Consider the following 22,555-nt stretch of genomic DNA (forward strand, 5'->3'; position numbering starts at 1 on the left):
ATAGGATGGGTGTTTATGCATTTGGGATGGGAAGTGAAGCCCTTTCTCCTTTGTATTTACACTAAAGGATAGATTTGGCAACTACCACCTCCTAGAGGTGCTATCACTTCCTCAAACGCATAAACTCCATAAAACGGCCATCGCAGCTACCTATCCCAAACAGGCCCTTACTATTGCCACAAGCATGGCAAACCTAAAAGGTAAACTTTTTTTATTCAAGAATAAAAAAATGGATGGGGACACGGCAGTCCCACAGAAGGGTGCTATCCCGCATTTGATACGCATCCTGCACAGCGCAGGACGCCTTGCACAAAATCCCCGGACTAAGGCATTAGAACATTCACTAGGTAGCCTGTCCATTCCATATAAATATTCCCAATTTTAAGGCATTCACAAAAGCTTACTCATTCAGGTACCACTTCAAATCTCTAGAAACATTAGCATATAAATATTTCCAAACACAATTAAATATTCAAGTTCGTCCAAGTCTTTTCAAATTGTGTATACATGGTGACCGTCAAATAATGGGTATTTCCAAGTTTGAAAATTAAAGCTATTTCATTTCATTTGTCTGGATATGAACTTCCAGATAATCAAGTTATGCAGCACATAAAGCCAAATAGAAGAAGGAAAGTGAAAATAGAATGATTAAAAGAAACAAACTTGATAACATTAGCCTTTCAGGGATAGCTCATGTGAACATCTTCCTACATCTGGTAATGGAGAAAGTTTTACATGTATTGAAACACCCCTTAGAAAACAATCCCATTCCAGTATCATATTCAGATTAGTGAAAGAAGGCCACTGATGGCCCTCATCTTTTCTGATCTTTTCACCTTGAGTTCAACAGCCAGCTAGAGAAACAGATCGTGAAAACAAACTCATTGTTACTCCGCTGCCACTTTGCCCATAGACCCGATGGCAAAATTCTCTGATTCAGTTACAGCAAGCCCTTCAGTGTGCCTCACTTCAGATTATCAATAGTATGCAATGTGACAATTGGAACCGGCAAGTCTTCACAGCTCAATAATAACCACTATAGTATGCCTGAGGTGCTGCAGGAGACTGCTGGGCCGGAGCAAATACCGGTACAGGCTGTGTGTATGTCTGAAATGCAAAATCACAAGAATGTCCAATGTATTACTCCAACCATCCAATACTAAGTCTGAGGGTAACGAGCAGTGTGTAAGATTGCTTCATGAAGTAACAAGAATTCCATACATCCCAAACAAAAATGATCTGAGACTCCAGCCATCCTACTCAATTTAAACATGGCTCTTTAAAAAAAAAAAACTAAACATGTTCAAACAAAATACTGGCCTTGACTTGTCACAAGCCACAAAGTTTCAAAAAGCAGCCTATCCTTGTTTTTTGTTCAAAATAAACAAACCTACAAAACTTTGTCCATTTGCTTAAAAGGTCTATGTCAACTCTTTTATAAGGCCTTGAAATGAAAAATAAATTGATAAAAATTTGAATGAAAAAGCTCAAAAGGATGAAACAGAAAAGAATATTTGTTTTTTTTCCTGCAAGAACTCAGTTATTTTATAGTTTTCTTTCTTGTAAATAGAATTATCACATCCAGTTAATCGGACATTTGTTACAGATTAAGAATTTAATGCGATTAGGGCATATTTCCAAAGCCATGGGCACTTTTATTTGCCAACAATTATGCATTTAGCACCATATGGGTAGATTTGCCTATGAAACCGTTTGTGAGGCGAAGGATGGAATTGTTGATAGGAAACACGTTCTCGTGTAAAAATTTGAACAATTTCCCTATGAGAGAATGATTCACATGTATGTTAATGCCAAATTTCCTTATAGACCCACTGAACTCCCAGGAGGGAAGTGTTTCATATGGCGACGAAATATACAGAAACAGAGAACTACATTCAAGTTGTGAGATGATAATGATGATCAGAGTCAGATATGCTGGTACCTGAGAAGGATAAGCCTGAGCGTATGCACCATAGGCAGCTTGTTGTGGAGCTGATACTGAAGGTTGAGGATGGGCATAACCATAACCACCATAGCCAGCATAACCAGCCTGTCATCAAAATGTAGGGAGTAACCAAACAGAACCAAGAAGGGAGCACTTTGGAAGTAGAATTGATTTAGTACCAAATACAAAAGGTTTACTAGATCCTATTCTGTCTTGAAGCATCACAGCCTCATACATCTGAAGAGATGGTCAGTGATTAAGTAGTCCATACCAAGCACCATTTCAGCATAAGATAGATGGTACAGAAATGCCGCTCCAGCACCTCAGAATGAGGAAACCCAATAAATACTTTAAAGGAAATAAGAAATAAGTGAGACAAAAATGACTCTGGATCATCACTCAAACATTCTTCTACAAGCATCAAAAGCTGATGGCTTCTACCATAACGGATCTCCAATTCAGCCATCTTTTGTGCTTGGCTGCCAACTAGACGGACACAAAGAAAAAAAATAACAGAAAAAGGAAAACAACAGTATTCACATGTCTCTTACTTGTGGAGCATAGCCAGGATGCCATTGTTGTGCAGCTTGTGCCTGTGTATGTGATCCTTGTGGCCAAGCTTGAGATTGTGGACCATAACCAGCAACCCACTGCTGCTGAACATTTGGATAAGCACCCATTGCAGATTGAACTGGTGAAGCCACTGCAGAAGCACCAGCATATGTCTTTTCCAATTTTGTCCTGTCTGAAGCTAAATAATCTTGGGCACATCGTTTTCTGGATTCTGATGTACTCTTCTGCTGTGAAAAGAGTTTGGTGTGCCTGTTCTCAGCCTTCTTAATTGCTTGGGTGTCCCCAAAAAGGTCCAAGAACTACATGAAGTTGAGCAAGAAGAGAAACGTGATATAGACGACACAAACCGGATATGCTGCTCAAAGACTGTGTACTGATGAGAGCATTTCAATCATTTTGTTTGACAATGCAATGGTCAACAGAGTGATTTTTAGGACAGTGTTCTTCGAAACAAAAAATTAAAAAGCAGGTTGCTAAATGTAACAATTGAAATCTTGGGTGGAATTTTGTAAATAGCTGATATTTTGGCAGTTTTTTGTAATTTATTCTAAATGTTATGATGACAAACAAGTAAAAATTGTAAAAGTAATGGTTTCTCGCCCTTATAAAAACTTTTTGCTCAATGATAATTTGCCTTTAAATACAAGGAAATGAGCAGCCATATGAGAAATCTATCGTTCAATAAAACAATGAGTACAGAATATTTCCTGATACAAATGCAACTGCTTAGTCCTCACTCTTTCAAGCACAAGCTGACTAAAAAAAACTTAAGACCAAGTGAGCTACCCCAGTATTCAAGGAGGAACAACTAGTCTCTTCAAGATAAAACATCATTCAGGCAATCTAGTTCCGACAGAACAGGTATTTATGGTAACAGCCACAGGAAGCAGATACTACCTCAAGAAATATGTTGGATAAGTCCTCTCTGTCTGAAGCAATTACTGCATTGGTATTCTCAGGGTTTGGAGTTATAAACATCTCTACAAGTGAATCCAAATAGTCCGCCTGCTTGGGAATAGATTGAATAGACTCCAGATGGATAATGCCCTATAGACGAACAAAAAGATAGTGGATCAATTCCGAGAATCGCACAAAAGGATGAAGTCAGTTCTCTAAGTTAAATAAGCAGCAAGCTGGACTAAGTCAAGCAATAAGACAACCTCCAAAAGTGGCTTTGACAGAGGAACCCGCTCAAGGGATCCACTTAGAACCTCCCTAGCTTTCACCACATTGCCAGCAACCTGCACGAGGATACATAAATAGCAGCAAAGATAACGAACATAACATTAATACAGATGTTACACCATTAGAACTTGATCCATAGAGATGAATAAAAAAAACAATATAAAAATAGTTACAACTAAAGACTGTTTAGATGGCATTTTTTTAAAAACAGTTTTTTGTTAGCAACTTTCTAGAAATACATTTTCAAAATGTATTTTGACAATAGCATTGTTTCATGAAATGGTGTTTTGATGGTTAAACTGTAACTTTTAGTTTCTAAAGACACAGCATCTTCTTCATCATTCTTCTTCTTCAAACATTGTTACCATAATATAGATGGTTTCTAAAAGCACATCATCATGTTCGTTCATCTCACATCATCATCATCTCTCCACATACACACAAATTCGTCCCACCATTCGGCAAGCACTTAGCAATGAACAGCGAAGCTGTAACAGCATTCTGGTATTCTATGGCCAGAAAATGACTCAAAAAAATAAATTGACAAGCCTGGTTCTTCAAGACATTTTGCAGCTACTGGATTGATGAAGAATAAAGGATCGTTCCTGCATATCAAAGGTATACACTCAGTTTTTTTCTTTCATATTATGGCCAGTAGTCTTACAGCAGGATCATCTGCACAGTTGTCCAGCTATGGACGCATTGGAAAATGGTGGCAGGTAGTTTGACAGTGTCATACACCACTGCCACATCATTTTTCAGTGATCCAATGTTTTGGTGAATGATGGTAGAGATGTTAGGTAAGAAGAGTGGCAGTGATGATTTCTTTGATGCTTAAAGCATGAAAAAAAATAGAGAAGGTTACAATAACAAGCATTACTTATATATATATATATATATACACACACACAAAAAAACAGTTTTGTAAGAGTAGTTCCTGGATACTTTTTTTACAAACATCATTATAGGGTCATCAAATGGCATTATCAAAATGCCTTTTTTGGAACCTTCATAATGATGCATGGAAAAACCTTGATTCCCAAAATTATTGCATTTATTGGCATCTAAACAAACCAAATTTCCCCTTTCTAAACATGTACAACTGTTCACGGTTACCTAAGAACCCAAAAGAAAAAAGGAAAAGCACTTAAAAGCATGAGAAATAAACTGATATTAAATGAAAAAAATAAACGCTATTGAATAGTTGAACCAAATGAGTTTTTTTCTAGCTATCGGATTACAAACACCACAAAGTTATTATTCAAAAAAAAAATCAACATAAAGTTGTATTGGGACAAGAAATTTCTCCACTATGGCTCATTAAGAAAGGTTGAAGTTAGCTGCTAGTGATTGAGATGAAAGGTTTGAAAAGAAATAACCATCTAAACTAATCACTGAAAACTAATAATGAGATACATGCATCAAGAACAAAAGCTATGCCAATAAATAAATATTTCTTCAAAAACAAAAAAGGTCCTAACTTTTTCATTAAATCACCAGGCTTCAAATTTTCATCAATGAAAGCATTACAACCAAAACCAAACAAATAAATGAATAACCAAATAATTATGGACTTTCTTGGGGACACCAAAAAAAATTAAGTTGATGCAAGAAAAAGAAAAGAAAAAGCCTGTACATCTGACTTAAGTGAGCAAGAATTGATAGATAGCAATAAGTCATCTAAATGAATCAAGATCTAGCAAAATAGTGACAAAATTTACAGAACATCCAACTATGAGATAACAATTACCAGAAATAGATAAGGCTTCAAATATTCAATGAAAAACACCTAAAAATTATGACTGATTGTTAAGTGAATCTCCATATGGAGACCTACAGAAAAAACACCAACAGCATAAGACACAAATAACTACCAAAAGCATGAGAAAGGCACCCAAGGTGGTATAAGAATGTAAGAAGACACCAGCCCAAGAGCCCTAAATGGCTAAGCCACCCATCTCAGAGCAACTGAGCACGATTATATGTCAGAGTTCAGTCCTTTTTTATGCAATCTAAAAATGAAACATTGACCAAAAATATGTCTTTAAAATTAATCCTAACATCTGGTTGCCACCATCTGTAACATAACAAAACTCCCAAAAATGACACATTGAACTCGGCTTTTGGGTTTATTTTAGGCAACTACATTACTGATCTTTAAGCAATTATCCTCCACAAATAAACAAACATACACAAATCTGATCATGTGCCACATACCAGATACAGAAACCTGGAGTACTGAACAAGTAGCACAGGTAGCATCTGAGACTGCTCATTTCCTTGCTCAGTAGCAATGGCCTCCTCATACACAGAAAAAGCAGCTTCTGGTTGCCCCTGAAAATACAAATTACAAATAAGAGGCCCCTACCATTGCCAGAACTCAAGTAACAAATAGAAAAATCATTACCAGCCTATATTCCATGTTTGCATGTTTAACTATAGCCTCAAGTAGACCTGGCGCAATTTCTGAATGTATAAGATGGTATTCAGCACATGCGCCTGCTATATCCCCATGATGTTCTTTAAATCTAGCAGCAAATAAATGAATCTCGGGTTGTCTCTGTAGAGGATATTTCACAATGAACTATAAGCAGCAGGGAGAAGTATAAAACAGAACATCACACAATAAGTAGGAGTCACTAATACAACAACAACTACGCCTTCGTCCCAAAACAATTGGGGTCGGCGATTGAACCAAAAAAGAAAATCATTCTGGGTCTTCCACATGAATCCTTCTCCTCCAATCATTTCTATCCAATGCCATGTCCTCGGTGAGGTTCAAAGCATTCATATTCTTTCCTATCATCTCCATCTAAGTCTTCTTAGGCCCACCCCGACCTCTTTTAAATAACATTCATAGCAGGAGTCACTAATGTTATTTAAAAACAGTCAGGACTAACAAAGGACAAGAAATGCATGTGGTAGCCCATTGTTGCTCATTATTGACAGGTCCGATCCATCACACATTCTATGAAAACAAAACTTCCCGACATGATGCCAACATACTCAAAATCCCACAAATACTTATGAACCTCAATGTATCACAATAATCTAAGCTAGTGGCAACGCCTTACTCAAAAATTTAAGCTACAAAATACACATTAACACCACATCAAAAATCAATAAAAATACCTTTACAAAAACTTGAGCAGCCCGAGCAAGAGCATTGTTTGCCAGCTTCATGCTTCCACTAGACTCCATGAATAAAACATACCGTATCCAAAATTCAGGGTAATTAGCACAAGCAATAAGGCATCTCTCGTATAACTTTACGACCTGAGCACATCAAAGGAAATAAGGTAAGTTCCAAGTCAGTAAAGATCGCATATACAGACAACTTTTGACAAAGTTATATAAAGATCTGCCTCTAAGATTAATTACCAAAAAACTAATTTCCAAATGTAATAATCACAGGAAACAAGACATAAATATTGTTATTTACAAGGGAAGAACTATCTAAGAGGTTATATCCATAAGACATAGGCAACACTCCCATCCTTTTCTACCAGCAAAACCCCTACTGAGGTACTGCCAAAGCCGGTAGTAACTATGAATGAAAAAGGACCATCTAAAATCTGAAATCTGAAAAAATGCCAACTCTATTGGAAAATGTAAGATAGATGAAAAAGCAATCAATATACACGTAAAACTATATCTTCATTCAGTTATATATTGGGAACTTAGTTGGATAGAATTTCAACACTAACCCAGCTATCCAACCCCAAGGTCCATAAGTAGGATCACTGAGCTAAGTCAATTTTCCGTTCATCCAATTCAGGGACTCGGAACTTGGCTATAACTTGTCTGCTCGCAATGCAACTCAAGGGTACAAACTACAAAGAGACCAAATCACATGAGGGCATGCAAATTGCGAGCCAACATCACTGGATAAAATTTGGATGGTGGTCATAATGATGCACATCATATGTTAGATCTTCATCTAAATTTCTATCAATTTTGATACCCTAATTATGTATCATTTATTCAATAGAAAAAATGGTGGATTTGGCAGAATTTCAGGAATAATAAACTCTAAGAGGAGATAGCAACACCAATGCAAAATTCCATACATCTTTTTTTGTGGAATAAAGATCTATGAGGATAGAACTACTGAACAATATAAACTTTGGATTGATAATTTATAGCTTTGAATTCTAAATTTTCAATCATTTTCAATGTATTTCTAATTAGATATCAGTGGATTTAAGATTGACTCTCTTAAAACTTAGATAGTTTTTACTTCTTAAATACTCTATTTTGTATAAGGAACAGTCTCAAGCCCAAAGATTTGACAGCCTACACTTTTGATTCAAGTTCAATCCCTCAATACAGCACCAAGTGGTCCAATTATAATTAAATTTCCATGCAACATGCTTGCCACATTGCAACCAGGAATGGTAATTTAATCTCCCAACATAGTGTGCAAAAGTCACAATTAAGGCTTCGCATGCCCTTGTAATATTGCAGTTGTACTACACGGTGGTTGTTTCTGCTGTACAGCGTTGCAGTCTTGTAGCAGACACAAAAGTCTCATAGTTTTCATAGATGTGACCTACAGCCCTTCAGAGTTTCAAATATATCATATTTGACTAGTTTTCATGTACTTTATGTTATTTTTTTAATTTTTTAAATGGTTCCATAATTTTTCCTAATTTATAGGCTAGCTTGACCATTTTGATAATACAACTTTTATTTCCACGAATGATTTTTACACTTTAATGGAAGGTAATTAACATAGATAAAACAAGAAAATCCTGACTGATGTAAGTAACCTAATTAAGCTGCAGATTATGAATCAATGACAAATTATACAATCCACAAGTCATTTTCATTGACACTGATGGTAACAGACAGAATATATAAGTTCTGCCGATGAAGCTGGCCCAGATCAATGAAGAAAATTTGTTGGTAGTAAGTAGTAATGCTCACATAGCACTGAGCACGGACAACGGTTTGTTTCTGTGCATGTGTAGGACAGTAATATGAGAGAGAGAGAGAGGCTATTGAAGGTTATAAGATATAGAGATGGAATACCTTGTTAAGGTCATCCCTTGTTTCAATGAAGTCAAGGTAGTTATGCCAATTGCTGAGCTGATGATCGTCGAGGGGCCTTACATGAAAGTATGGCCGCCTAATAGCCGTTTCAAAATCATGGATCTTAGCATCATATTCTTTTGCTTTCTTATACATTTCTTCCCTAAAACCAATATACTTCTCCAACTCCTCTGCCTCTGTTAAACCTGCAGTTACAGGTTTGAGAGATTGCTTCACCCCATCAACAGGACCCTCATTGTCAACTCCTTGATCATTTGTCCCCAAGTTCGCAGATAACCTGGCATCTGCTTCTTCTGCAGCTCGTATCTCAGATAAGGGACGACTTCCAGACAATTCCTTAAAGCTGTAAATTTCAAGAGCTATTGGTCAAAGATTAAAATCGTGTGCAAGAGAAAACGAAAAAAAAAAAAAAAGAACTGCAACTGCAGATATCCTTATGACAAAGCTTGAAGATGGAAATAATGAAACCCAAAGCCAAAAGAATGTATGAAGTATGAACTATGAACCCAGTCCTAACACATGCTCACAGTACACTTGCAGTGCTGCACATGCACACATGTGAAAACACAAGTGCAACAGGAGAAATTGAACAGCATTTTAGAAATTAGAACAAGAATTCAACAGATCTGCTCAATGAATATGTTCTAATTCATGAGAAATTTCAACAGCTCAGTCCATGTTCTACCACATAAGCATCCTTCTCTATCTTTACCAGTGCCCTGAACATGTATCAAGATTGACACTTTGTAGGACACATGGTGGATACTCAAAAAAGGTACCTCAAAGCTTTCCCAGAGATCACAGTGAAGCACAGAAGCTATGATGGATGGATACAGAAGCAAGTGAGATACATAACTTTTGGAAAAGCAAGACAAGGGATGTCACTCAAATGAAAACACATATCTCCATATAGATTATGCACTTTCAAGTGTATTTGTTAGTCACAAAATCTTTGAGCTGTAACTCTAAATATTTTACCATAGCAACAACGCATGCTTCAAATTTTGAACTTACTATGTCTCTTACAAAACTAATCCTCGTACCACACAATTCATACACATTCCTTGCCATATCTAAGGAAGCACCCATGTGAATAGACTCAATGAAAGAAGCAAAATACAGTATAGGGACACATGTTTTCCTGCACACAAAAGCACCATGCCATATCTACCATAGCAAAGGACACTGATAAAAGACACAGAAAGGTGAAAGCATATGCCTTGTTCATCTGAGTGTGCATACAGCGTAACATGAGGGCTAAGGCCACTATAAATGAAGGTTATGCCACATTTCCAAAGGGCTACACACTTGACGCATGGCCCAAGGCTTAACCTCTTGAAGCTGTTTAAGCCCCATCAAACCATATTGTCTGGATTTTCTTTTCAGAATTTGCTCATCTACCTGGTTCTGAACCACAGCAGTGATATCACAAATTATTTAGTGAAAAAAACAACTAAGCACTGAGGAGAGGCCCAGACGCTAAAACAATCCACAGGTGTCATGTGAGTGCCCAAAAAGAGGCAATTAAAGTGATAATATTTATTTTATACTTGTAATGTTACTAAGGTCTGTTATTATAGTTGCTTTTTATAATTTTTCAAAAGGCCATATCGCCTTTTATATTTTGACAGAACTTTATTTCAAAATCAGTTTATTTAGGTCGCCGGGATCCAACTAGCACTTTTCACTGCACAGACTACACCTTGTCTTCAACACAAACCTTTTAAAGTACTGGTTGCATCGCAAATTAGATAAAAGATTATGGTTGTGAATGAGATTAAAAATAACTGTTCAATCACCAACACCAACAGTATCAACCGCAAAGTTGATCTGAAATAAAATAACCTAAAATAGACCAAATATTTAACCCAAAAATTTTACTTATTAAGAAATTCAACATTTGAAACCTATGTCACATGGGTGCGGGTGCGGGTGCGGGTGCGGGTGCGGCACTTTCAAAAAACTTGGGTGCGGAGGTGCAGCAAATATATATATATATATATATATATATATATATATATATATATATATATATATATATATATATAATTTTTAAGTTTTAACAGTTAACAACATTAACACTAATGAATGTTCATCTTGGGCATGACCGAGTCGAGCTAGGTCACTTCGGGTTGGGTCAGGTCTACCCAACCCCACTTCCATCCCTACACTGCAGCGGCGTAAAACATAAATGGACATGATATTTTACCGGTCAAAGCAATTAACTTTTCTAATGCATTTATTGATTACTTATAGAGAGAGAGAGAGAGAGTAATTAACCACCTTGGAACTTTTTTTTTGTTAGATAGTACAAGCCCTCCTCCCCTCACCGACTGCACATTGGTTGGCCTCCGGTTGGTAAAACCCTTGAGGTCCCCTCTGCCCACCTGAGGAGTACCACCTTTGAACTTTAAGGAGATTCTACCAGACTACCATAAGACCCTGTTTAGAATATGTAGCTGGGATGGGCGTTTATTAAGTTTATGTATTTGAAGAAGTGGCAGCTGCTAAATTCATGATTTAGCCTAAATACAAAAGAGAAAGGGCTTCACTTCTCATCCCAAATGCATAAACGCCAATCCCAGCACCGAGATTCCAAACAGGCCGTAAATTCCATTGGTGGTGGCCACCTCCAAGGTATATAACCACTAATGAGATATGCGGAAATATAAAGAGTGCTATAAGCACTTGTAATGTCTTACAATGGACAAACAAAAGAGACAATAGCTAAGTCCACTAAGGGACAACACATACACAAGCCTTGAGAAAGGCAAAATATAGAAGCCTCTTTATTGAGAGAGTGAGAGAGAGCTCTCAAGCATACATAAATACAAAGGGGTTCACCCCTATTTATACAAGAAGAAAATGAGAGGAAGGGATGCCACAAGGCCTCAAAAGGTGAGCCAAAAAGGGAGCTCCCATGGAGTCGTTGGGGGGCCCAACGACTCTATGGTGGGGCCCCTTTAAGTGGCTTAAAAACTAAAAAGAAAAAAAGAAAACAAAAAATAAAATAAATACAAGAAATAAAAAAAGGAGAAAAACAAGTACCCCTATCGGGTATTATGGTGTAATATATATATATATATATATATATATATATATATATATATATATATATATATATATATATATATATATTTTAACACCCTCCTTCAAGCTTTACGGGGAGATGACGGAAAGTTTGCCAAGGAGAAACAAGAAGCGAGGAGCAGGAAGTGCTTTAGTAAAAAAATCTGCGAGCTGATATTCGGATGTGACGTATGGCAGTGTAACTGTCCCACGGAGATACTCATCACGAACATAGTGACAGTTCATTTTTATATGTTTGGTCGGCTCGTGGAAGGTGTGATTGCTGGCAATATAGATAGCGCTTTTGTTGTCACAGCAAAGCTTCGAGGCACTGAAAATTTCAACTCCCATATCTTAAAGAAGACTTTGAAGCCACACAAGTTTCATCGTAGTAGTTGTCATAACCCGATATTCAGCCTCGGTAGATGATAAGGAGATTTTCTGTTGTTTCTTGCATCTCCAAGCAATTAGTGAATCTCCTAAAAAGACAGAGAAACCAGTAGTTGAGATTCTATCATTTAGGTTTCCTCCCCAGTCAGCATCAGTATAGGCAAGCAAATTTAATGAAGAGAGTGAGGATAGAAATAGCCCTTTAGTTAGAGTGCTTTTTATATAACGAATAATCTGAAGCACGGCACTCATATGCACAGTTGTAGGAGCATGCTGGAATTGGCCGGCAAAGTAAACAGCGTGAGCGATGTCTGGCCTAGTGATGGTTAGATAGGTGAGAGATCCAATGAGTTGTCAGTAGGATGTAGGATCATCCAGTAGAACCTCATCCTCCAACCGTAGTTTAGCGTTGATGACCTCTGGAGTCTCTACCTTTTTGTCATCTGAAATTCCAGATTTGGAACATATATCTGCAGCAAGCTTCATTTGTGATAATATATACCCTCGGAGAGAGTATGGAACTTCCAAGAAAATATCTGAGAAAACCTAAATCTGACATATTAAAGTTATCTTTTAACATATTTTTAACATCAATAATACCACTTTCGTCATTGCCTGTGATTATCATATCATCAACATAAAGTAAAAGAATAACAATACTATTACCTGCACTTTTAACAAAGAGAGCAGCGTCAGTATAACAAGAATGAAATCCCAACTTGATCATGATAACACTAAATCTATCATACCAAGCCTTAGGGGCTTGTTTAAGACCATATAAAGCTTTTAATAATTTTAGGGTTTGACCTTGTTCAAAAGTAATTCCCGGTGGAGGGTCCATATATACTTCTTCATTTAATTGACCATTAAGAAAGACATTTTTAACATCTAATTGAAATATAGGTCATTTCTTAGATGATGCTACAGCAATTAGGGTTCAAACACTAGTCATTCGAGCAACAGGAGCAAAGGTCTCCTCATAGTCAATGTCGTATTCTTGTGAGTATCCCTTAGCCACTAATCTTGCTTTATATCGTTCTAAGGTACCATTCATTTTTTGTCTTAACTTTGTAAACCCAACGGCATCCAATAGCTTTTTTATTTTAAGGAAGTTAAACTAATTCTCAAGTTTTAGCCTTCTTTAAGGCATCTAGTTCAACCCTCATTGCTTCAATCCAATGTGGTATATTTTTTTTCTTGATTATAATGAGAAGTGCATAATATGAATATAAGGCTATTAGACAAGCTCTATAATTTGGTGAGAGATATTCATATGAAACAAACCTATTAGGTGAAATTGATTATCTAGAGCGCCTAAGGGGAGTTTCTTCTAGAGGTTCATTAAGCCGCAAGAATTTTCTAAAGCACTAATAGGTTTCTCTTGCTCTGGGTGTAAACATGTAGATTGTCACCATTAGTTGGTGATATTTCACTATTATGTGTGTTTTCTAATATTTCTGAATGATCATTATTTGAATCTTCTAAAAGATCATTTAAAAACATATATTCAATTTCATTTTGTTTGTCTAATATTTAAAATCCATTCTCCTCTTCTAAAAATGCCACATCTTTTAAGACATAATTTATTGTTTTTATAATCAAAACATCTATAGCCTTTTTTATTTTCGCCATATCCCAAGAATACGCATTCAATTGCCTTTGGTGATAATTTATCTCTTTTATGTAAAAGAACAAAGCATTTACATCCAAAAATACAAAGACGATTGAAATCGGGTAAGATTTTAAAAAGTTCTTCATAAGGAGAGATATTATTTAATTTTGAAGATGGCATTCGATTGATTAAGTGGAGGTTAACACGGCTTCGGCCCAAAAAATTTTAGGAAAATTTTTAGAAATAAGTAATGATCTAGTGGTTTCTAAGATATGCCTATGTTTTCTTTCCGCTAGACTGTTTTGTTGTGGAGTTCTTGGACATCATCTTTGATGACAAATGTCATGTTGTTTTAAATATGTTTGAAATTCATTAGATAGATATTCTCCTCCGGAGTTGAATCTAAGAATGGATATGTGACTTTGAAATTGATTTTGAATTTTTGCACAAAATTCTTTAAAAAGGGTAAAGACTTCCGATTTAAGGTTAAGAAAATAAATTCATACATATCTAGTATAATCATCAATAAAGGTCACATAATATGAATAACCACCTTTAGATAGAACCGGAGATGGTCCCCACACATCGGAATGCACCAATTCAAAAGGTCTAGTTGAAATAAAGGTTCGTGTAGGAAATGGAATAGACTTTATTTTTCCAAAAATACAAACTTTGCAATTGATATCTTTTTTCTTTACAAAACTTGTTTACAAAAGGAAAAAGATACATTTTAGAATAACTCGAATGTTCAAATCTTTTATGCCAAGTTTCAATACTTTTGTCTTGGGCATAAGTACAAAAAGATTTTGTAGGGAGTGTCAAGTGATCCATGTAGTAAAGATTTCCCTTTCTATGGCCTTGCCCAATCTGCTTCCCGGACTGGAGATCCTGCACAAAGCACCCTTGATATGAGAAAGATATTTCACATCCATGGTCGGCAATTTGGGAAACGAAAAAGGGATTGAGATTTAGTTTAGGAACTATTCTTACTTTTGGAACAAATAAGTTTTGAAAATTTTTAGGATCTAGAGTTCCAATGCCATCTATTTTGAGAAAAGTTTCATCGGCCGTAGAGACACAAGACATTTTTTAATTGGTGCAAACTGTTGGTTAAAGCATTTTCATGGGGAGTCATGTGAAAAGAAGGTCCGGAATCTAAAATCCAAGAATACGTACAGGGAGGTGATGAAGAGGCAATGGCAGCACCGGAGGTGGAGGAAGTAGACTTTAAGATTTGTTGGAGAGCCATGGATATTTGACCAAGAGTGTCCTTGAGATCCCCGTTTTTGCCTTCATCTTCTTTAGTGGAGGATTTCTCAACAGAAGCCACCTTAGGCTTGAAGGTCCCATTAATTTTGGGCATGCGGGTTTGATATGTCGCGACTCATAACAATGATAACATATAATCATCTTCCCTCCACCATTCCCTTGTTTTCCAAAATGAGGTGGTTTGTATGTTTTAACATGATTGTCGGGTTTAAATACGACAAGAACTTCATCCATGTTTTTACTCATGTCATGTTGGGTCTCTTCTTGAGTAATTTCGACAATGGCATCCTCTAATAGAGGAAGAGTGGATCTATGAAGGAGTGAGGATCTCACTTGTTCAAATTTGGGACGAAGCCCAAATAAAAAATGAAACAATCTATCTTGTTCCATTTGTTTTTGTCTAAGCTCAACATCCTCCATAGCCACCCATTTAGGCTCTAAAAGAGCCAATTCATCCCACAAGGGATTTAGAGCACTATAGTAATCTTGGATGTTCATATCCCCTTGTTTTGTAATTCTAACTTTCTCTTGCAAGAAAAAGCCTCTTGCAAGATCTTTTTTGGTATACGTACCCTTCATGAAAACCCAAGCTTCATTGGCTCGGCGAAATTTTGCAATATTAGCACATACCTTAAGTTCAACATTATTCATAAACCATGCTAGGATTTTTGCATGGTTGCTTTCACAATCTTCCTATTGACGTTGGTGATCTTCTATTGCTTAGAGCATCTCCCTCAAGAGCTTTTTCTTGACCTCCTTCCATCCTTGTGAGCTTAAGTTGAGGTTCCGGAATGATCCCCATTACATAACGCCAAAGCTTCTTTCCTTTGAGATTATTTTCCATTGTGGGTGCCCACATCATGCAGTTTTTTTCATTGAGCTTGAATGATAGGTCAATCTTGGTCTCCATTGCTTCAATAAGAGAGTATATAAAAGAAGTGGAGAGAGAGACAAGGTTTAACCTTGGAAGAATCGGATGGCTCTGATATCATGTAATGAGATATGCGGATATATAAAGAGTGCTATAAGCACTTGTAATGTCCTACAATGGACAAACAAAAGAGACAATAGCTAAGTCCACTAAGGGACAACACATACACAAGCCTTGAGAAAGGCAAAATATAGAAGCCTCTTTATTGAGAGAGTGAGAGAGAGCTCTCAAGCATACATAAATACAAAGGGGTTCACCCCTATTTATACAAGAAAATGAGAGGAAGGGAGGCCACAAGGCCTCAAAAGGTGAGCCAAAAAGGGGCTCCCCCATGGATTCGTTGGGAGCCCCCAACGGTCACAATTGTGATCGTTGGGGGCCCCAACGACTCTATGGTGGGGCCCCTTTAAGTGGCTTAAAAACTAAAAATAAAAAAAGAAAACAATAAATAAAAAAAGGAGAAAAACAAGTACCCCTATCGGGTACTGTGTCAAATGACCATAATACTGTAATACATATATATATATATATATATATATTGATACATATATTTTAACATTTCTCATCATGAATTTATCCTAGAAATTGGAGTGTCGTGGAATCAAGAAATTAATGGGAACTGAATAGTCTGTTCCCTTGCTAGCCTCTAAGAAGTTTCTTCCCAAGATAAAAGTAACTAAAAATCATGTAGAATTAATTCTTCTTTCAATTTCCATGAAACCCCTTTAGGTAACCATTAGTGGTAACGTCCTTATTTTTTCCATAATGACGAGGAACATGTATCGGCTAGTATTTACCAACCAAACACAAGTTACAAGAAGCAAACAAATACTCCATCAAGCAGCCATTTCTTTTTTTTTGTCCAAAAAATAGACACAAATGACCTTAGGTGCGTTGACCGCACCCAGGGTCCGGTTGACCGCACCGGGTGCCGCACACGCACCCGTGTCGTGTCGACGCAGGTGCGGCACCCGGTTGGCCGAATCCCTGTGAATTAGTTTGAAACGTTTGATTTATCCAATGTTCAGGAAAACATTTCTAAGCACCAAAAAAGGAAAAATAATGAACAGAAAAAAATGTAAACAAATATGGCTCAACTAAGGAGGGAGGAGAACAGAAAATAAAAGAATGAACTAAAATTGACAAATTTCCATGAATGTTTTTCTCTGCTTTTTTTCCTTAAGAGGGCAGACAGAGTAACTTCAATTAAAACCATTGAGAAGTTATAAATGATCAAATTAGAATCAAATGATTAAAATTTTCAAGAAAAAATAGTGCTTGCTACTAGTCCTTCAAAGAGGGCAACGGCCTTGTGCATATGTCAATGTCAATGCAACAGATAATCAACTAGAAACAATAAAACAAGATAGCAACAAATCAATAGTAGTTGAATAAGATAGATGAACTTAGTAAAAAATATATATAGACATCCAATAGCAACTTGGATTTGCATGTTTATATTTCTATAGGACAAAAATATACAAAGTCTACGGTGGTAGTGTAATTACCTGTTAAAATAGCGGTCAAGTTGCTGAATGGGATGCTCAAGTATCCTTGTGTAGATAATAGCAAGGTTCATCCATTCCTGCTGTGAATATTCATACCCTATATACTTGTCCCATAGAGGATATGAAAGGTAGTCTGTTCCAACATATGTCAATCCTCGCTGAAACAGCCTGAAAGAGCATGATAACCAAAGCAACAAGATTATGATAAATGCACATATGTACCATGTACCATGTAGAAGCCATCCACAATAGGGGAAATCAATGCTTCCATGCACCGTTATGTTGAATAAGAAGGAAAATCACTTTAACAGCATTGGACACTTCCAAACTTAGGCACAAATATGCTGCATTTACCTTCCTGAAAAAACCATACAATGTCTGTGAAATGGAGCAAGGCATAGAAGCCATCTTAGCCATTAACTGAGCGAGAGCTTTCCAGCAGCGTTTCGGTATTGTTGCACCCATGATAGCCTCAAGAGTGTCAAAGTTAAAGACAGCAGAATTTCATAGAGAACTACAGGACTACTACATAGACCTTTTGGAAAAAGAAAGAGCTGAATGGGGTAATAAGGTCATAATGCAAAAATCAAATGAAATGAAACAGAAACAGCTACGATGTGCAGAAGCACTCCTGGGGTATGCACATTAGAACTACAAATGGTTTCTAATGTGCAACCCACACAAACCTTTTTGTCCATGACATGATGTATCTTTGCTGCAGGCATACCTGAAAAGGTTAGAGAAACAATACAAAGACCATAACCATTTTCCATCATCCTGAAAAGAGGACCATGCCTCTTCAAACAGCAACAATGTATTTTAGAACTTAAAATTTATTTCCTAAAAGCTATTAGGTACCTGCGGATGGTATCTGGATCTTCATATGTTGAAACTGCAAATGTACAATAATGCAACCAAATGTCTACAGAATATGTCACAGCTAGAACTGCCCTCTCATACACCTCCACAATTTTGCCAATGGTGCCCAACCGAGCCTCATGATCTGCATACTTCTTCCAATAGCCATAACACAGTGGAAACTCAGCCAAGAATGCATCATAAACTTTACGGATTTTCAGCAAGTTATCCTGCAAAAGAGGGGAAGAGGGAGAGGTATCGCTTTTAGATAAGATCATGAAATCCAGACTGAAGATTCATGATTCCAAGTCATCAGGGATGCAGAAAATTAAAGTGGAAAAAGAATTTAGAGAACATAAATAATGAACTCTATAGTAATATAGAAAGTATGAAACCAGTAATCAGAAATAAATAAATCAATAAACAGGTAAACACTCATAAGATTTTTATAGACCATTCAAAACATAATCTGAGAACAAGATAGCAAAACATTTGCACAAACAGCAAAACATACACCAGACTTTTTTTTCATGAAGACTAAATGAATGATGAATATGGAAGCAAAACCATGACCCAATTTGAGACAAGAGACCTTGTAGACTAAAAGAAAGTTCATTCAACTTCTTTGAAAAGTAAAGTAGATGACACAGTGAGCATTCTGCAGATCATAAGGCTAGTGACTTCACTGGCCCCTATCAGAAATTTCATATACGGCAAATGATGCCTTTAATCAAGCTTTCCCTCTGCAGTGGTGGTGAATCTTATAACGAGAAAGACTGTGGATAAACAGGAAGACTGATGGGATCCTATGTAACATAGTCTCTGGAGTGATTGAAGGTAGTGCAAAAAGTGCAATGCTCATCTGCAGACCACATCGAACCAAATGAGAAAAATTTACAAGTGATACCATGTGCAAGGCCTCTTGATGACAATGGAAATGACTCTGAAATATGGTGAGATTTTTTGTTTTGTTTTTTTGTTCAGGATAGCCCTATATGAAGCAGATTGGATGTACCAAAAAGATTGTGATATTTACTCCATGTACAAGCTCTCCTGAAAAATGATCGTTAGATTCTGGTTCTCAACAAAGTTTCACAAGATGAATAGCATAAAGAAAGAAGTAATATCTTATGTGCCTTCATCCATGTGTGCAAGATTTCAATCAAAACTACGGATAATCATTATCCCTGCATAATCATTTGTATCGCCACCTAATCATATAAAAAATGTAAGTTAAGAAGTTGCATGAATCAGGATAGCGTTCTACTTTAAGTAATTTAAAAATGTTCAAACTCGAGCTATCGACAAAACATACTTTGCGAAGGAACTAGCCACAACTATCTCGAAGGCTTATGTATCACCTGAAGTTTCTCATCCCAAAAGCACCGTTTTGACCAACTATTCACACATTTGAATGGCCCAATAAGAGTTTCCGTTGTGAAGTTAAAAGGCTTCAGCCCTAAGGGTCTAAAGAAACCCATGAACAAACAAGGAGAAGCACACAACCGGTTCTATAAAACATATCCAGTGGTGATTTTTGCAGTATAAACATAATTTACTTAAGCAGAAAATCTACCTACAGTAACTAACAAAATAACAAGATAAAGACTCCTTTCTCATTAACATGATGCGAGAACACAATGCAATACCTCAGCAACCTTCTCAATCTCCTGAATTAGACCAGTCCATGCATTGAAGTCCAATGAATTAGCTTTCACTATGGTCCATAGTCGATCTTCTTCTGTTGAGCATTGAAGAAAATTACGCAATCAATAATACCAGCATAGAATTAAATTGCAAAGTAATTGCTGACAATGAAAAATCATGTAATAAAAAATAACACCACAGAAGTAAATGGCAAAGTAGGACTTGCTAGCTAGGAAACATGGAAAAAAACGCTAAGGATTAAGTTCCACATAACCACATTATCTGAAGCATAGACTTGCTCAAATCCCCTGAACAAGAAAGCATGAACATAAAATAAGAGTAGTGCAGCCAGCATGATATAGTGTTAATCCTTGCAGATCCAGCATAACAAACAAGAAAATAACTGAACAAGATTTGGAAAAACAAAGGTATCTGAATATTGTTAACAGTTAATACCAGGAGTCTCCTCAAACTGTTGACCCGCAGCTGTCGCCTCCAATGAGCCATTCCCATTCTCGCCACCACGGAGGCCTTCAGTTTGGTAATTCCTTGTTTCACCTACACTGTTGCCATTTTCAAAACCATAAGAAGCATCGCTTGCACGATCCGCTATGGAATTATCCTGGCACTCGGTCGCCCCTTCAGTGGCAGTGCCAGCAGGATAAGCAGAATTAGATGGAGCTTGATGCATTATAGAGTCCGCACTAAAAATGCTTCCGGATAAACCGGATGCTTCTTGAAGCCGGGAAACAGGCTGGGCAGCTGAATCCACATCTCCAACATTACTGGGACATACACTTTCATCGGGTATGGATTCTGCAGCGGCATATTCTGAGGCAGAATAATCAATGGTTGTTGCAGATAGATCGTGTGGGTGTTGGTGCTCAGCATCGCCCATTGTTGGTATTTGTCCCTGAAGCAATTTCATGAATACACCAACAGGCCAAACATAAGCAAAGGAAACTTAAAAGGGAAAAAAAAACAAAAACCTACTAGAAAATGGGAGCATTCACCATAGACAGCATCATCAACGCACGAAAGAAAGAACAAACAACGCAGTAAGAAAGACGAAAAAACAAACAGAGAATAGATAAATAGGCCAGAGCCAATGAACTTCGAGCCCAAACAAGTTTTCAGTATGAAAAAAGGGATTGTCCTCAACTCCAAACGATTCATGCACGCCAATTCGCACTCATGCAATCGGAAGAACTCCGTTTAATCGTAGATCAACCGCCGCCGAATCGATTCAGACAATTCCCCGGTCCCCACCAAACACAGTCCCAACAGCACTAAATGAACAACCTACACGGTTTCACGCTTTACACTTGCTAAAACAAAACCCAAAGGTAACAATAGTTGCAGTTTTCCTAAAAGAGCAAGCAAACAGCAAAACAACCGAAGCGTCCAAGTGGTCGTGAAGAGCACAGAACGACTCCGAACTCAGCAAACACGCGTGGTTTTGCATATTCCCTTTGGCGAAGCTAACTGAGGCATTCTGAATTAAATGAAAAATCAAGCGCAAAGATGAAAATCCTAACCCTAGAACCAGGAGACTAAAGACGCATGAAATATAAACAAAAAAGGAGGGGAAGGAGGAGACGATACTCACCAAAGGGAGAATCCCGATAACTCGGGAGGCGTGGAACTAGGGTTTATTCTGAAACAGGCGCCGATAAAGAGGGAGAGATAACAGAGATGGAGAGGGATCGGTAAAGAGACGAACAGAGTTCGAGGGAAGATAAAAGAGTCGAAAAAACCAATACGCTCGCTTCTTTTGCGGGAGAGGGGATGGAGGGATAAGGGCATCCAAATCCGAATTTATAGTCCCATCCGTGTATCCTTTCACGGTTTGAAGACTCGGACCCGAGACAGGTCTTGTTTTAGTATACCCTTAGGTTTGAATATATCTCAAATATAGAGCCGTAATGAAACATATTGGATTTGAGTACTGAAAAATACTACCCGAACCTGCTTTTTATACTCAGCCCAAATGGCTCCCCATAATGTAAAACCGACCTGTCACCTGAATGCCACTCGATTATGCACGTTTTATTCTTGATCCAACCCGAACTGATTATGTACCCAAACCTGTTTTCATTTGTGAACCGACTGTATACATTCTGAATATGAGATATCATTGATGTCTTTTTATTTCAACTTAAAATGATTGGGTGGTATTGAGATTTTTTTATATTACAGATTTTAGGTTGTGTTTGGCTCTCCATACTGTAGATGAACTTCTGGGGATGGCACAGTTTCGAAATTCATCTGCAGGATAAGGAAGTTGTTTGGAAACTGGAACTTGAAAGGATTTTTAAACATTAATGGTGTGTTTGGCGAATTTGTTAAGAAGGCTTTCTAAAGAACTTTTATATAGTAAAGGATCAACTTACCCTCGACCTTCCAAAATACGTCGGGTTTTGGCCAAGTATAGGTTAAAACACACCCAACCCAACTGGAGGTGGGTCGGGTATGATCATGCTTGGATTATACATTGATGCAAATCTATAATT

General features: G+C 37.2%; 1 protein-coding gene across 2 annotated transcripts; it reads right to left on the bottom strand.

The window, feature by feature from the left end:
• Positions 1-531: 531 nt before the first annotated feature.
• On the bottom strand, positions 532-21,822 carry LOC149845488 (pre-mRNA-processing factor 39-1-like). 2 transcript variants are annotated; one of them, XM_089995782.1, is made up of 14 exons: positions 21,652-21,822; positions 20,499-20,955; positions 20,045-20,136; positions 18,396-18,625; positions 17,538-17,705; positions 8,738-9,101; positions 6,836-6,979; positions 6,111-6,263; positions 5,921-6,037; positions 3,679-3,759; positions 3,416-3,565; positions 2,497-2,745; positions 1,943-2,050; positions 532-1,107 (listed from the first exon to the last, which is right to left on the bottom strand). In XM_089995782.1, the coding sequence occupies exons 2-14, from the start codon at positions 20,938-20,940 to the stop codon at positions 1,024-1,026; spliced, it is 2,382 nt and encodes a 793-aa protein (XP_089851908.1). In that variant the 5' UTR covers positions 20,941-20,955; positions 21,652-21,822; the 3' UTR covers positions 532-1,023. The 2 variants fall into 2 exon arrangements, with proteins under 2 accessions (XP_089851908.1, XP_089851907.1); XM_089995781.1 differs by having other exon boundaries at positions 2,497-2,817.
• Between the last annotated feature and the right edge of the window lie 733 nt (positions 21,823-22,555).

The sequence above is a fragment of the Nuphar pumila genome, chromosome 2, assembly GCF_984573655.1.
Source record: "Nuphar pumila chromosome 2, dmNupPumi1.hap1.1, whole genome shotgun sequence".
NCBI classification, from domain to species: domain Eukaryota; kingdom Viridiplantae; phylum Streptophyta; class Magnoliopsida; order Nymphaeales; family Nymphaeaceae; genus Nuphar; species Nuphar pumila.

Bases quoted from the DNA above. Each gene is read 5' to 3' on its own strand.
- LOC149845488 (XM_089995781.1), bottom strand. From the start codon at position 20,940: ATGGGCGATGCTGAGCACCAACACCCACACGATCTATCTGCAACAACC. The intron at 20,137-20,498 runs GTATTAACTGTT...AATGCTCAACAG, and splicing joins ACAGTTTGAGGAGACTCCTG to AAGAAGATCGACTATGGACC. The intron at 17,706-18,395 runs GTACCTAATAGC...ATGCTCTTTCAG, and splicing joins GATCCAGATACCATCCGCAG to GCTGTTTCAGCGAGGATTGA.